The 14718-nt window shown below is 52.5% G+C and overlaps 6 protein-coding genes across 6 annotated transcripts; 3 read left to right on the forward strand and 3 right to left on the reverse strand.

Moving 5' to 3' along the window:
* Positions 1-429: 429 nt before the first annotated feature.
* PC9H_010094 (uncharacterized protein) lies at positions 430-1555 on the reverse strand (the record flags this gene model as incomplete). Its single annotated transcript, XM_036779588.1, has 2 exons — positions 430-696; positions 749-1555. 2 exons carry the CDS (start codon positions 1553-1555, stop codon positions 430-432), a joined length of 1074 nt encoding a protein of 357 aa, XP_036628977.1.
* A 2537-nt stretch (positions 1556-4092) lies between these two features.
* PC9H_010095 (uncharacterized protein) lies at positions 4093-6163 on the forward strand (the record flags this gene model as incomplete). Its single annotated transcript, XM_036779589.1, has 7 exons — positions 4093-4290; positions 4346-4541; positions 4615-4640; positions 4720-4793; positions 4858-5020; positions 5183-5756; positions 5817-6163. 7 exons carry the CDS (start codon positions 4093-4095, stop codon positions 6161-6163), a joined length of 1578 nt encoding a protein of 525 aa, XP_036628978.1.
* A 461-nt stretch (positions 6164-6624) lies between these two features.
* PC9H_010096 (uncharacterized protein) lies at positions 6625-7215 on the reverse strand (the record flags this gene model as incomplete). Its single annotated transcript, XM_036779590.1, has 3 exons — positions 6625-7005; positions 7066-7083; positions 7135-7215. The coding sequence occupies 3 exons, from the start codon at positions 7213-7215 to the stop codon at positions 6625-6627; spliced, it is 480 nt and encodes a 159-aa protein (XP_036628979.1).
* A 1110-nt stretch (positions 7216-8325) lies between these two features.
* Positions 8326-9256, forward strand: PC9H_010097 (uncharacterized protein; the record flags this gene model as incomplete). The annotated part of the gene is made up of 3 exons (XM_036779591.1): positions 8326-8512; positions 8922-8959; positions 9011-9256. The coding sequence occupies 3 exons, from the start codon at positions 8326-8328 to the stop codon at positions 9254-9256; spliced, it is 471 nt and encodes a 156-aa protein (XP_036628980.1).
* Positions 9257-11563: 2307 nt separating this feature from the next.
* On the reverse strand, positions 11564-12145 carry PC9H_010098 (uncharacterized protein; the record flags this gene model as incomplete). Its single annotated transcript, XM_036779592.1, has 2 exons — positions 11564-11891; positions 12129-12145. 2 exons carry the CDS (start codon positions 12143-12145, stop codon positions 11564-11566), a joined length of 345 nt encoding a protein of 114 aa, XP_036628981.1.
* Positions 12146-12357: 212 nt separating this feature from the next.
* Positions 12358-13186, forward strand: PC9H_010099 (uncharacterized protein; the record flags this gene model as incomplete). The annotated part of the gene is made up of 2 exons (XM_036779593.1): positions 12358-12436; positions 12483-13186. The coding sequence occupies 2 exons, from the start codon at positions 12358-12360 to the stop codon at positions 13184-13186; spliced, it is 783 nt and encodes a 260-aa protein (XP_036628982.1).
* Between the last annotated feature and the right edge of the window lie 1532 nt (positions 13187-14718).

The following is a 14718-nucleotide window of genomic DNA, read 5'->3' on the forward strand; positions in this document are numbered from 1 at the left end:
GAAGAATTCAGCTTCCGAATTAGTCCATGGTATTATCGTCCTCAAACCACAGAGGCTTCGCCATTTACGCTTATATGGACTCGGCGCCTCAAGTTCCCACCACCGTATTGCAAATGCATTCACAGCTGTACCAAGCCTTTCCTGTATCAGCATCTACACCGGATTTACTACCGTATCAAGCTCTCACTATTATATGTATGATGTTTTCTTTAGGACGACAACGGCAGTCAGACGTAGAGTCCCCGAGTCATCAGTGTCTCAATGGTGGTAAGACTGGGAGGAGGGTTCTGATATATAATGTCCGAAAGCTGGAGCCCTAGTAAGCACACAACGTCACAAGGAAATATATTGCATTTGAAATATTACAACTATGAGTGATAAATGCGAAGAACACGCAATAGTACTACAGATCTTACCGCGAATATACAATCAAAGTTCAGTCACCCCGTCCCTCCAATCATGGAGCCATTCCTCGTTGGGCCTGCAGCCCCATGTGATGGTGCGAGGTGGTCCGCAGTCTCTTTGGAACCTCTGAGACACCCGCCCCGGTAGATTAATAGATTGAATATCGATGCACTCCAACGACGGCAGTCTATCGAAAAACGACTTGACGAGGAACTCTTCACGTACATTACGCACGCGGAGGAATCTGACTTTCGTGTTTCTCAGGGTCGAGGGCCTAATAGCCGATTCATCCTACAAGATACGTGAGGATGGAAGTGAGAGGCCAATGCGGGCGATCATTTACCTGTACTTCGACGAACTCCAAGTTGACCATCTGTCGAACAAGGGATTCGAACAGTTCAAGAGCTTTGGCACCCCCGTAGACAGCGTACGACAGGACCCGAATGTTTCGGAGCTCCCTGTATTTCATCGTCTGCCAGCCCGGTTGTGTTCTAAGATTAATCGTTGTTCTGATCCGCTGGATTCGTCGTCTGGGGAGCATCCGTAGGATCGTGTTGATGGGCGCTTGAAGACTTTCCAAATTTGGCAATAAATTACGACCTATTTTGGGTACCACGAAGCGGTCTTCGTTGAACGCAAGATGTGTGATGTTGCAATGGTAGGCAAGGAACGATCTGAATGAAGTCGCGTCGAGTATTTCCGCATTGAGCCACGTGAATCTGCGAAGAGATGACGCGGGTGGCATGGCATGGTTGAGATGAGGGCGTAGGTTGAAAGGATTGCCGTTGAATGCATCCGCGAAGGGGTACTCGAAAGTGAAGTTAACCAAGCGAGGGAGCATGCGCATTATTCGAGAGATCAGCTTGCGCTCCCTCAACGTAAAGTTGCGCCCGAGGACAATAACAGACAAGCTGCGAACCCAGTCGCGTCTGTCCTTGTTTGCCGCGATAGCGTGGTAGAATGATTCTACTTGATTGTCCGTAGCTGCATCGCGCTTCAGGCGAAGCACGACATCGGAGTAGAGGCATTGTTCGCCCACGCCACGCAAGTTGCGCGAGACTAGGGACAGCGCTAAGCAGTCGCGTTGCTTGGGCAAATACTCCGCAATGCGGAGCAAGACCTCGGGAGGCGTCTTGAGTAACCGTGCCATTTCTGGAGACGGTAAAATGATGCGCTTTCCCCTCTTCTGCGACCTAGAGGTGATTTTCGTTGTTAGCGACTGACTTAAAGAGTGAAGTGCAGCGAAATGCAGCGAAGTGCACTGCACAGACTCACGTGATGCCACTCAACATTTACATCTCGTTTAGCCACCGTCGATTCTCGTTCATTGCTAGCACCCACCATCTGTTAAGGTCGTGCGTATTATACCGACACGCTATAATACACTTTGAGAGTGAGCATCTACCACTTCCTCTGAGGGAACGGATACTTACACCCCTCGATGAGTTCGAGCCATCCTTGATGAATTCATTCCGTTCGTCACTACACGATGCTCTGCAAGGAGTCAGCCGCAACCTGAGTAAGTACAAGCCGCTCGTCTGAGGGAACATATACTTACATTGTAAATTGCGAAACGTAAAGACCATAGTCGAGAATTCTGCAATACTTTGTATCAGCGAAACGAATGGGAGACGAGGTAAAGTATCAGAACCCTTTCGGCCTATGATTATCCGGCTTACTCTCATTATTGTCTAGCAGAACTGAAGGTTTGGCCAGCGCCTATCTGATGAAGCGTGTTCCCCAACCAGAACTGTTAGTACAAGGAGTCGCGTCGTCTACCACGGCACCGAAGCGTAAGTCCAGACAGCCGGTCCCTTTCCCTTGTGGTCGAACGGCTACGAAGAACCATGGTATATCTCTACTATGCTGAATTCGTGCGGCTGTAATAACATCATAAGCCAAAGTTTCCCTGTCATGTCCAACGGTGGTGTGTTTCCATCGAAATGTGTGGTACTGGCAAGCATCGCCTACGCTCCTTCGACGCTTCGGGGAAAATTTGGCTCCAAGTTCTACCATGGGGAGGCATACTCGGCAGAAAGCTCGTATTTTTTCCTCCATTTACCAGCGAAGATTTATTGAGACTTTCGCAGAGGCCTTCGCCGTGTGCCGTACGGGGTGGTACACTCTCCTTGGGGCCGACCTGACTTTCTACTGGGTCGGGAAGCAGCAGATTGCTTGAACACCACAAACAGTGTCTATGCCACCAAGCTCGCTTCGCTATCAGCTGATGAAGCGTCGATGGAGATCAGGAAACGGGTAAAACCAAGGGGAGCGGATGTGATCCCGCCGTATGAATACTACCAACGCTTCCAGACCCTTCGCGTCCTAGGCTTGAGTCGCTTGACTGCTGACTCGCCTGGCAGTCGACTCTTTGCCGGCTCGATCTCTGAAGGGCTTGTCACAAGAGACTTCAGCATACGCACTTGAGGTTAAGGCATAAGCTACGCACATAGTTCTGGCGCAATTCGCCCCCTCGTCGCCGTTGCGGCCTTCCCATCATTTGCTTTGTCGTCTGCTTCCAGGACGCCAACAGTGAACAGTCCAGACACATGGTCAAAGTCTTTCAATTCCGACGTAGCGGCATAGGGTCTGCGCAGCGTGCGTCGCCCTCGAAGAGAATCTTTCTGTATCATGAAGCAGCATTAACGAGGATCGCAAGTTGTGTCTCGGTCGCATCCTGAGTGAGCAAGACCCTAGCCGTGATGCCGGTGTACACCCTTTCTCACAGTCACAACTTTCTCTTATCCCACTCAGAGTCTACCTTCTATTTTTCCTCGGCCAATTTCCAGCACCCCAGGTGTGCAGCGTACCTGAAGCAAAAGTCATGTAGAAGGCCGCTAGCACCAAATCCCGGACGTCCTTACATTCAGTTGGACTTCAAGTCGAACCACTTCTCTATTTCGCTCCTCGGTCAGTTTCTATCTTTTCGCCTCCTCAACGCTCCGGGCGGCGCAAGGCATCATGATGCACAAGAGCTATGATTAGCATGTCTCCGAGATAGCCTCGACTGTTACGCATTGGTAGCAAGACGATCACCCCGGAGTGGAGCGCTTATGCAACACGGTGTGCGAAGTGAGTTCTACTGTAAGTAGCCTACGCAGCGGCAAAGAAGTTCATGTTTTTCTCTCCTGAACTAGAGCTCAAACATTCGGCGCGTCACATCTCCCCCCACGTCAAATGTGGCCTACCTCCCGGACAAGTTTGTGACCACGTCTCCGCGTCTCCTATAACCGCCATTGAGGACCTCTCCTCAAATGGTCAGATACACATCACTCCCAAATTTCTTTGATGAACTGCTTCCCCTACATCGCCGCTAGCCATCAATACCCGATCAACCTTGACGCGATCAAGGTGCGTAACGCACATACAAACGTTCTTCATGTGCATCCGAGGAACGCTGAGAATCAGGTCTAGTCAGCGGTGTGAGAATATGTTCGGATGTGATTGACCTGCCAGCAACTTGCAGTAGCGACAACCCTAGATGCACAATGATTCAATGAGTGCAAAATGAGTGATTGATCAGCCGATCTCAGCGGTATTCACCCGCGACCACATGGATGCAAGACAAATGTTCATCAACGAATATATCCAAACGCTTATAACTATTCAGGTTCAGTCGCGTCCTTATAATCTGAGTGTCTTCTGGAAGATGGCATTCTTCCTCTTCCTTCTTCACCATCATTTACCATGCCCGCCCTCGAAGATGGTCCACCCAGAACAGGCAAAACCCCCCTTCCGTACCGCCAATTATTCATCGTATCCCTTCTCCAAGGCTCTGAGCCGCTCACATCTTCAATTATCTTCCCGTTCGTCAACCAGGCGGTACGCGAATCTGGCATCACGGGTGGTGATGAGACCAAAACAGGCTACTATGCTGGAGCCATCGTGAGTCAGACATTGCGTTCAGGATTGCAAGTTCTCATGTAGTCACGGAGATCAGGAATCCATATTCTTCATTGCAGAATGCCTGACAGTCGTTCATTGGGGTCGTCTCTCGGACCGCATCGGTCGCAAACCAGTCATGTTAATAGGCCTTGTAGGCCTCGCTACCTCTATGATTACATTCGGGCTCTCAAAATCATACTGGCTTCTCCTGATTAGTAGATTCATTCAAGGGATGTCGAACGGAAACATGGGTGCGTATCGTGTCTCCTCACTTCTCGCATCAGAAGCTAATAACTGATTGATTCTTCTGGGGCGCGACTCTAGGAATGACGAAGAATATCATGGCTGAGGTTAGTTATAGCTTCCCACTCCCCGAGTCCGAGTTCCCCGCCTGTATCGCAAATTTCAAACTTAACAAATGTACACCAGATCACAGACGAAACAAATATAGCTGATGCTTTCGCGTGGATGCCTCTGATCTGGTCAGTTGGGGGGACGGTTGGGTACGTTCCAATATCCCCTGCTTTCGATTTTAGCGCACTAACACTTCGCCCATCCACCCTATAGCCCAATCATTGGCGGTACCCTGTCCAACCCATCATCCACTTACCCCTCCTCCATCTTTGCCTCCTGGCCGCTCTTCGTGAACAATCCGTATTTACTCCCGTGTATGGTGGCCGCCGGATATAGCTTGACTTGTTTAGCTATCGGCTGGTTTTGGTTGGATGAGGTGAGCTTGTTGATTTGCAGTGTCGTGAGGTGATTTGGCCAGTTGTGCATGATTTCACTCGACGATCGGTTTATCGCTGGCCCTGTCAATCCTCCCCGTTTCTCCGTCTCGCTTGTATATCATGCTTCGTTACAGTGAAATGCTAACCTTTCTTACATATAGACCCACCCTGATATCATATCGCGCGAAAAGCTTGCTCAGTCGATCAAGGACGGCTCGACGACGCACTCCGTACTGCCATCAGAGTCGACTCCTCTTCTAACCTCTTCTCCTTCCTCTTCTTCTCTCGCCCCTTCCTCTTCCTCCTCTTCGCACCCCTCCTCCCCCTCGTATTCAATCAAGACCCTTCTCTACACCCCTTCGATTCTCTTTTCACTCATCAACCTCGCCTTTCTTGCCTTCGCCGACCAATCCACCCAGGTCATCCTCCCGCTGTCCTTTTCCACTCCAATGTCCCTCTACGGACTCGCCTTCCCTCCGTATACGATTGGGGTCACTCTGGGCGTTTTCGGCCTCCTCAACGGCCTTTACCAAATACTCGTTCTGCCGTTGCTGACGAGGAGGTTTGGCTTCAAGGCAGTGCACCGTTTCGCATTTGGTGTGGGATTGACCGGAGTCTTTCTGGGGTATGTTGCGATCGGGGACGGCGTGCGGATCAGAGGTGAGGTGGATCGAGTAGTGTGGGGTTTGATTGTGATACTTCTGACATCTATGGCGCAATACTCCATGGCATGGGGTGAGTTCTTCGCATCTCCTTTAGTTTGGTTTCCGGCGCCTGACGTAAATTTCCTTCCAGGGTGTATCTACCCGATCCTCATAGCGACATCGCCTACACCGTCGACGCTCGCAACTATAACGGCCCTTGGTCAGATGGCAACGTCCACCATGCGTTCCGTGGCACCCTCTTTTGCATCGTCGCTCTTTGCGTTCTCGATGCAGATGCGCGAGTATTATCGTACCCATAATCACCGCTGCGATCCTAGTGAAGGTGGGGATACCGGGTGTGATGATGGTGAGTGGATTGGATGGGCGGGCTGGGGGGCAGGTAATTTGGTGTACTTTGTGCTTCTGGGCGTCGTTGGACTAGGGATTTGGACATCGAGGAAGTTGCCGGACCAGAGGCATTACGCGGGGAACAAGTGAAGGCCCAATGTTGAGAAATACACAAGTAAGAGGGCTAGATTTTGTAACTCCCTGTATCAGCGCTACGCACTCCATGTTGTAGATACTCGCAACACGGAAATTTCAACACGCCAATCCACGAGATAGTAAAAAAAAACTTGATGGACGTACGCTGCTACGCATGTTCCCATTTGACACCCCTCGATAGGTCTCTGTGCGGAAAGGAAAAGAAATTGGGGCAATGCCATCACCTCTTCGTAACACGTCGTGGATACTCGGTGAACGCGCGGCATTCACTGCTTGAGACCTGGCTTCGTCAAACGACCAATCACGACAGAAAACAAGTAGTTCACGAACGCTCCTATCACTAAAGAGACCTAACAAATCAATGATACAAGTACATTATTTCAGGCCCGACTCCCCGTTCGTCCCTATATTTCATTCCTTCCCTCCGCCACCCGCTACAGCCCAGCTCCAACCTTTCAAGGCACACGAATCGACTGCGTACTCGGAGTGAAGCAGAAGTTGTTGTTGAGTCTCGTCCCACAGGAGTTGAACGAGTTGCAAATTCCGCCGCACCCAGGGCTGCCACAAAACAGGACATCCGTTGTCGCCACAAGACAGTTGGTGTTCGGTGTGCTTAAGCAGGCGTTGGAGCCCGAGAAAGTGGTGCAAGGAGGGTTGCAGTCCCCTCCGTCACGATTGCTGCAGAATGTGACTGTTGTGAACTCGGTGTCGCGACTTGCGAGGGGGTTGTCTTCGAGATCGAACTTCTCCCCAATGAACTTGAACTCGCCCTTGGTCGTGCGAATCCAATTCCTCAGCTCCTTGATGCTTATGATCTTGGGGACTATGTGGCCAGTCTAGAGGTGGGCAGAAGTTCGTCAGTCACTTTCCTGGCGGTGTTTGCAGTGTTTGCTCACCTCGTCGGCCACAGATGCCTACAACTATGTAAGCGTCTTGTAGTTCACAACGTTGTCAAACTGCATTACCTCGGGCTGAGTGACTGGGTTGCCGTTGACCGCCACGGCGACGACGGCTACAAGAAATGCGAGCTTGTGCAAGAGGCGCATCTTGCAGAGTCAGAAAGCACTGCCTTTATCCCTTCACAAGGTGAGGATACTGAATCCCAGCACCATATTTCTCGCCTTTTATATGTTTCAACGACTCCAGATTTAGGTACTGGGCGGGCCGCCTGGTTAAGTAGGAGCCGATAAGAACGACCTCTTTGCAAATAGGTCCCAAGAAGGTTGCACTCACTAGAGGGGAGCCCGAGGACCTCGTTGCTTGAGTTCAGTTACTCTCATTGGGCCACAGTCCCTTTGTCGGCTCCCACCACCTCTACGGAGATGCGAGGCCGTACACTCTGAAGGCCAGCGTGGAATATGGCAGGCCTAAGACCTTTCGGCACATATGGAAGCAGACAGAGAAGCACTCACTGATCGTCTTTCCTAAGTCTAGTCGTCTATCTCGTTACACGCAGAGCGTTGACCAAGGACAGATCAAGCACGGTTGCTCCTAAACGAGACGAATGAACACAGGCGCATATTCTATAATAGCATCGCGGGAGACTGGACCCAATAGCACACAAAAATAGATTGGTGCTTGCCTCAGTCCTGCCCTCGCTACTACTCGAACGCGAGTTGTAAGGCTAGAGTAATTCGCGGCTCAATGAGAATGAGGCCGACGCATCTTGTGCCTCTCGGTGTCGGCAATCTTCCGTATCAGTGCCATTGTGGTAGACAATTGGGAGTGAAAGCGAGGGGAGAAGGCGGGAGACTCTCATAAGTATTCTCTCGATAGAAAATCTAGCAATCGTAGCAGTCGAAGCTACCTATCGCGACATCGATTCGACCATACTCCCGCACATCGTTATCAGAATGTAAAGGCTCGTCATCCGAGTCGCGTTGTCCCAAATCTTTCCATCCTGATATGATCACTAATACCATACTCTCCAGCTCCCATCTGCTAAGCGATGGGCCCAAGCAGAGCCGGGAGGCTATGTTCTGTATGGATTGTTATTAGTAGTCTGGAGAGGATCAAGAGCATAAGGAAGACGCACAAGCCCGGCACCCTCGACGGCGACAACACGCTGACAGACCATCGTTCGCAGAAACTCTCCTCTACAGACTTATTGCGGGCGTATGAAAACAACCTCAGTACGGCATACCAATACCACCAAAATGTCTCACAACTTGAAGAAATCCGATGACTGCAATAACATGATCATCGTTGGTGGCGGCGCCGCTGGCATCACCCTCGCTCGTACAGTGTCGGCGAAGATCACCGCGCCCACCCATAACATTTTCCTCGTCAACCCACGACCATTCCAAGTCATTGACTCATTCCGCCCGTCTGAGTCTCTCTCCGGTTCGTGACTCGGATCGGGACAACTTGCAAGAGACCACTCTCCACCCTCGTATCACACAACAAGCTCTTCGTCGACGGGACTGGCACATTTGTCGTCGAAGGAAAGGTCGCTACCATCCAAAGATCCAAAGGGCGACTAAAAAGGAGGCAGCGCGCCACTCTGGAGAATGGCAAGACCATCGCGTTCGATACTTGGTGCTTGCAACGGGACGCATCGTTCAAGGGCTATTGGCGTTTCCCGAAACAAGTTACAAGGGATGGTGTCCTACCATTTGTCGAAGGTGTTCGAAAGAGGATTTTATCAAGGACGCGAATGATATCGTTCTAGCTGGAGGAGGACCTGTCGCGATTGGCACGATTCTCTCGCCCATTGACCCATTGACGACCCGTAACTGACAAATAATCCTAGAACCCGCCGGTGAAATCAAAATCAAAGACACATATCCGGTACGCCTAACCGTGATTTAATCCCTCTGACAGGGTCTAAGGCGCGCACAGAATAAAAATCCTACTAACGTTCAAAGCGGCCGCCTACTCAACGCTCAACGACGTGTATCCGCTGAGATTTCGTACATTCGCGGAGAAAGGACGGACATAGCGTGGGACGGGGATCATGCTGGCATGTGGGATATGTATACGAACGTCCTTCACCTTCTCCAAGGCAGCTCCTCGCGCCTTCATTCTAACCGCCCACTCTCCAGCTTCGCTGGGGAAAGGACGCGAGGAACTGTCCCACCATCATGACGCAGATTCAGCTAAAGCTAAAGCTAAAGACACACAATGACAATGATCGGCGAATATGATATACAATATACAATATACAATATACGCACGCTTATGCCTCCACTGCCCGTACCACGGGTCCACGGGTCCAAATGCCATTGAGGATTGAGGTTGTTCACCGTTGAAGATTGAAGATTGAAGAATCTCTCCGCAATCTGCCCGATCGCGCCGGGTTGAGGTCGGAGGACGGAGGACGCCAGCCAATCCTGTTGGTGCCTCCGCATAACGCATAACGCATAACGCTAGATCATAGATGCATGCCGCCGTCGCGCCGCAGGACCTCCGAGACCCGGACACACCCGTGCAGTGCAGCTCCTCGGCGATATCGAATCTTGAACTCCTCAATAACACCGTCGATGCATACATGATACCGAAGATCGCCTCCCAAATACAAATACAAATACAAATCGGCGCGCCCGTGCGGTCTTCTTCATTCTTCATTCTTCATTCTTCATTCTTCATTCTTCATTCTTCATTCAGGATATAAGAATACAACACGAGTTCGGGAAACCGGAAATTCCTTTTTGTTATTTTGTTTTTGACAAGTTCGAGCAGTTCGTCTTCGTCTTCGCCGACAGCCCTCCCGAGGTGAAACATCGGGGGCAGGAAGTGGGGGCTCGAGAACCGAGCAGGCAGGGGTGTATGGTGTATGTCCAGAGCGGGATCGGTGTCTTCTTGCAGAGTTGCTTTTTTCATCCTAGACGAGAGGTGAGCAGTGAGCATGGGGCAATCGAAGAAAAGACGTGCCGTACACCCGCTTCATATTTTGGACCATTGGGCGGAGAGAACGGGAAAGATTGCGGTATCAGCATAACCATAACAGGTCGTTGACTCGGACGTCCAAAACTCCGGGCGCCTATGGTCCCGGTACGGCGAACCCTATCTTTTCGCAACCACCCATCGTCGTAGTTAATATAAATACTCCAAGAAATCGTTGCCGATGGACCAGACGCACCAAAGGACAAGGGACAAGGGGCGTGGAGCAAGGAACGCGGTTAGCCTGATGGGTTTCCGGCGTCCGCAGCATCAGTGCTCACTGCTCACTGCTCTCGATCGCGTCCACGTTTCGAGTTTTCGCATGCAACGACTTGGTAACCGTTTGTCTATTCTCTAGTCGTTGTTAGGGTCGATGGTCAATGGTCGATGGTCTCGTACGGAAGTTGGAACTACTTGGGAGACTGGACTCGGCACATGGTCAATCCGCCCGTAGAGTAGAGATGCGAGGCGCAGACAATAGTTAATACTTACGATATGTGCATACATATATCATATATTATATAAGTGGGAGTGTTTCCGAATGTGCGGACTCGTTGGATGGGCGTGGTGGGATGCGATGTTACGAGAAGAGGAAAGACAGATATTTCGCTCGTTGGGTTCGGCTCCTGCGTGTCTAGACGCCTGACTACACGGCTTTCGTCGAGAAAAATTACGTGCTCCGAGGGGGTGCTTACCAACTTCCCAGTGCGAGGATTCCAAGAAAGCTTCTCGACGAACTCTTGAGGAAGTTGATTCGTAGCTTGCATAAACGGGCGGGGCGAAATTCGGTTTTCGACGCTCGTAGGCGTGGAGTCGTAACGCAGTGGAGCGTGTAGCAGCGAGTGAGATGCAAGGAGGGCGTAGTGAGTGGGAGACAGACAGTAGAGGGCATAACCCGCTCCTCAAGGATACCAGGGATCAACAGGAGCGAAGGTTCGTAAATGTGTGCACGCACGGGTGGGAGACGAGGGCCGCGATCATGTTGGGCAAATGGAAAGGTCCTCTTGGTACAGTGTTGAGCGCTACAGCGCTACACGTTTGTGCGGATGAGAGTGCGGTCGTACGCGGAAAGTGGAGTCACCGCAAATGTAGCGCAAATGTAGCGACGGCAAGGTGCTCTAGTATAACTCAAAGGTGTCAGTCAACGAACGTAAAAGTGATGATAAGCAATATGTTCCGGGAGAGTGCTTACCAAACTCGGATCCGAGACGAGCTGAACATTCCACAGGCTTCTTTTCTTCCACTTCCTCGATCTTCTGCCATATTTCCCAGAGCCACGATTTACATCCACCACCTCTTCCCATCTTTCCCTTCACTTCCTCCTCCCTCCTCCTCCTTGCTCTCTCATTCCTCCATCCGCGTATAATCGCATAAGAGATGAGCCGCAGCACGAGTGATGTATACGATGATGGGAGATCGGAAGCAAAAGAGAATGATAAAGCAAATGTGGAGCGGCTCGATCGTGCCACCACCATCGCTATGCGCGTCATCCTCCCAGAGCCTGCAAAACCTTCATCCTGTCGCAGCACGGCTCCCACTACCCCAGTACGTCCCCCTCCCGTCCTCCTCGTACCCCTCGTACCCCAGATCTCCTGCCTCCTGCCAACCCCCCCTCCCGTCCACGTATCCATAACACCAGCTAATCACCACTATCCAGCCCGCCTCCCCGTCCCCGCCGCTCGACCTTTCACCGGCACCCTCGAGCCCCATCCCCATGCCCGGCCTCGCCAGCCTCACACTGCACTCCCCCTCCGCCACCATCGTCGGCACGCCCTTCGCCCTCGACACCGACATCCCGCGCTTCGAGTACCCCTTCCCCGACACGCCCCCGCTCCCGGGCCTGTATGAGTATAATAATACAAGCGAGAGCAGTGGCGGTGGGAGTGGCGGTGGCGGTGGCAGGCTCGCCACCCCGGGATTAATATTGTCGCATTCCTCGTCGTCAGGCTCGTCATCGGAGTCGACTCCGCCGTTGTGCGGGTCATCCGCGGCGCCGTCGCCAGCTCGTGTCCATCAACATCAACATCAACATCAGCATCAACACCATCCACACCATCCACTCCAGCAGCACCCGCACCCGCGCGGCCCCGTCATATCGCGCCATGCTACGCACCCCATCCCCATCCCCGTCCACGTCCCCCACACCGCGCACCCCCACGCACCCCACGCACCCCGCGCACCCCACCCTCACTCAAACCATCTCATAACCCAATCACCGCCGCGCACCCTCCCTTTTGCACCCGCGAAGTCCTCCCATACGCATACGCATACGCATACGCGCACCTCCCCTCCCCCTCCCCATCCCCATGCTCACTCGCAGTCCCATTCTCACCACCATTCGAACACGCACACGAGCACGCACTCGCAGCATCAGCACCAACACCAGTACCAACGCTCTAATACCACCCCGCATCCCCATGCTCACACCCAGCGGCACCAAAACCACCACCACCACGCCCACTCGATTTCGATTTCGATTTCGAACACACATTCGGGCTACCAGACCCAACACCAGCACCAACACCAACTCCCCCACCAACACCCCCACTCACACCCACACCCGCTCTCGCCCACCGCCTCCGCCCTCCTCGCCGACTCCGACGGCGACGAGCCGCCCGTCCCGCCGGGCCTGCTCAGCAAGACGCACCGCTGGAGCCTCGGATTGCTCCCCACATCCACGCCCCACGGCGCATCCACACCCCAACGCGCATCCACTCCACAGCGCAGAGGGGGCGGGCAGCGGGAGGGGGAGGGGATACGCGACGGGGTGGTAAAACTGCGCACACCAACAACGACGATGACACCAACACCAACAATGACGCCAACATCAACGATGGCGGTGAGGATGACGATAGCGGAGCGGCGGAGTACTCCGACGTGAGCCCGGGGAGCTGCACGTCCAGCGCGTCGAGCGCGTCCACATTGTCCAGCGCGTCCACAGCGTCCACGGGGTGCAGCGCTGCCCACGTCCTCCATATTAATATCAGCGACTCCGATACGTTCCAGGGCAGCGATTCCGAACCCGGGAAGCCTAGCAAGCTCGGTGTGGAGGAGGAGGAGGATGAGGAGGATGAGGGGGAGGATGGTGAGGAGGAGGGGGAGGAGGAGGAGGAGGAGGAGGAGGTGGTGATGTAGAGCGGTCGACCGCGCCGGGCAGCCGCTGGGATTGGAATTGGAAGTTCTACATATTTCGCGTTTTCCTTTTTCCTTTTTGCGGGAGGAGGGAGAGGTGGTGGATGATGAGGTGGTGGTGGAGGATGATGATGAGGAGGAGGAGGAGAAGGAGGAGGGGGAGGAGGAGGATGCGGTAGATGCGGTACGTGTGACGCCGCGCAGCACATTGCTTCAGCGCTGACGGGCAGCCGCTGGAATCCGAATTGGATCTACATATTTCGCGTTTTCGCGTCTTCCGTTTTGCGTTTTCCGTTTTCCTGGAGTCCCTCGAGGCACAGCACCATAGCATCTATGTATCCTATCCATATCCATATCCGTATCCATATCCATATCCATATCCGTACATTCCTACCCAGACTCACACTCCTACATTCCACCCACAAAATCGACCTAGAGATCTGGGAACCCCGCCCTCGCGCTTGCGCTATTCTTTGGAACATAAAACACATCCGGGAAACTGAAGTGGGAATCTCGAGAACCGAATAGGCAGGGATGTATGTCCCAGAGCGAGATCGGTGTCTCCTTGCAAAGTTGAGTTGTTTTTCATTTTTCATCCTAGACGGGAATCCGGGATAGGTGAGCATGGGCGTGGGGCGATTGAAGCAACAAGACATAAGACATAAGACATAAGATAGGACATGTCGTACGTATACACCCGCTTCGTATGGAATATGGAATACCATCGGGTAGGGCAGGGCAGGGCAGGGCAGGGCACGGGAAAGGGAAAGGGAAAGGGAAAGATTTCGGTATACCTAATACCAACCAACATTGATTATTGATTATAATTATCAGTTGAAATGTATGTCCAACGTAGTCAGGGTTCGCAGGTGTCGTATTGCTTTAACTTACCTCGCCCTCGCCCTCGCCCTCGCACACCCGGAACACTCTGACCACGACCACCGTTGATCGATGATTCTTGAAAGGCCTAGGGGATTTGTAGGGAGCGCGGGGGCCGCTCGAGCTGGAGACCTGCCCCATCCAGCCATCCATCCAGACTCCAGAGGCACCGAAAAACGCAAAACAAAAGAACGCCTAGTGGGGATTCCACCCCATCTCGCTATCCACCCCATCTCGCTACGCACCACTGTGCTCTCATATTCATGATCATATTCTCTCGATAAGGTGGCAATCGTACTTAGCAGGTGAGGCTTCGTGCCATATCCTCGATTCTGTCGTTCTTCTATACGTCGTTACAAACAAAGCCTTCGCCGCGGCCATTCGCGTCGCTGGTTGCTCCAGATAAAGGTTTCGCTTCCACTTCCACTTCTACTCCTTTCTCGTCGCGACCACTAATTCGCACCTCCCATCTTCTAAGCAACTTGGGAAGAACGGTATGTTCTGTGTTCTGCGCGGATCGGTGTTAGTAACCTGCAAGAGGATCAAGATCAAGCACAGGAAAAACCCACGAAATAGCCTCGACATCAACGTTCAACATCCACCTCATGACCTCATGACCATTTCACCCCATCTTGAAATCCATGTATACAAAACAC

Source organism: Pleurotus ostreatus, assembly GCF_014466165.1.
Source record: "Pleurotus ostreatus strain PC9 chromosome Unknown scaffold_7, whole genome shotgun sequence".
Classification (NCBI taxonomy): domain Eukaryota; kingdom Fungi; phylum Basidiomycota; class Agaricomycetes; order Agaricales; family Pleurotaceae; genus Pleurotus; species Pleurotus ostreatus.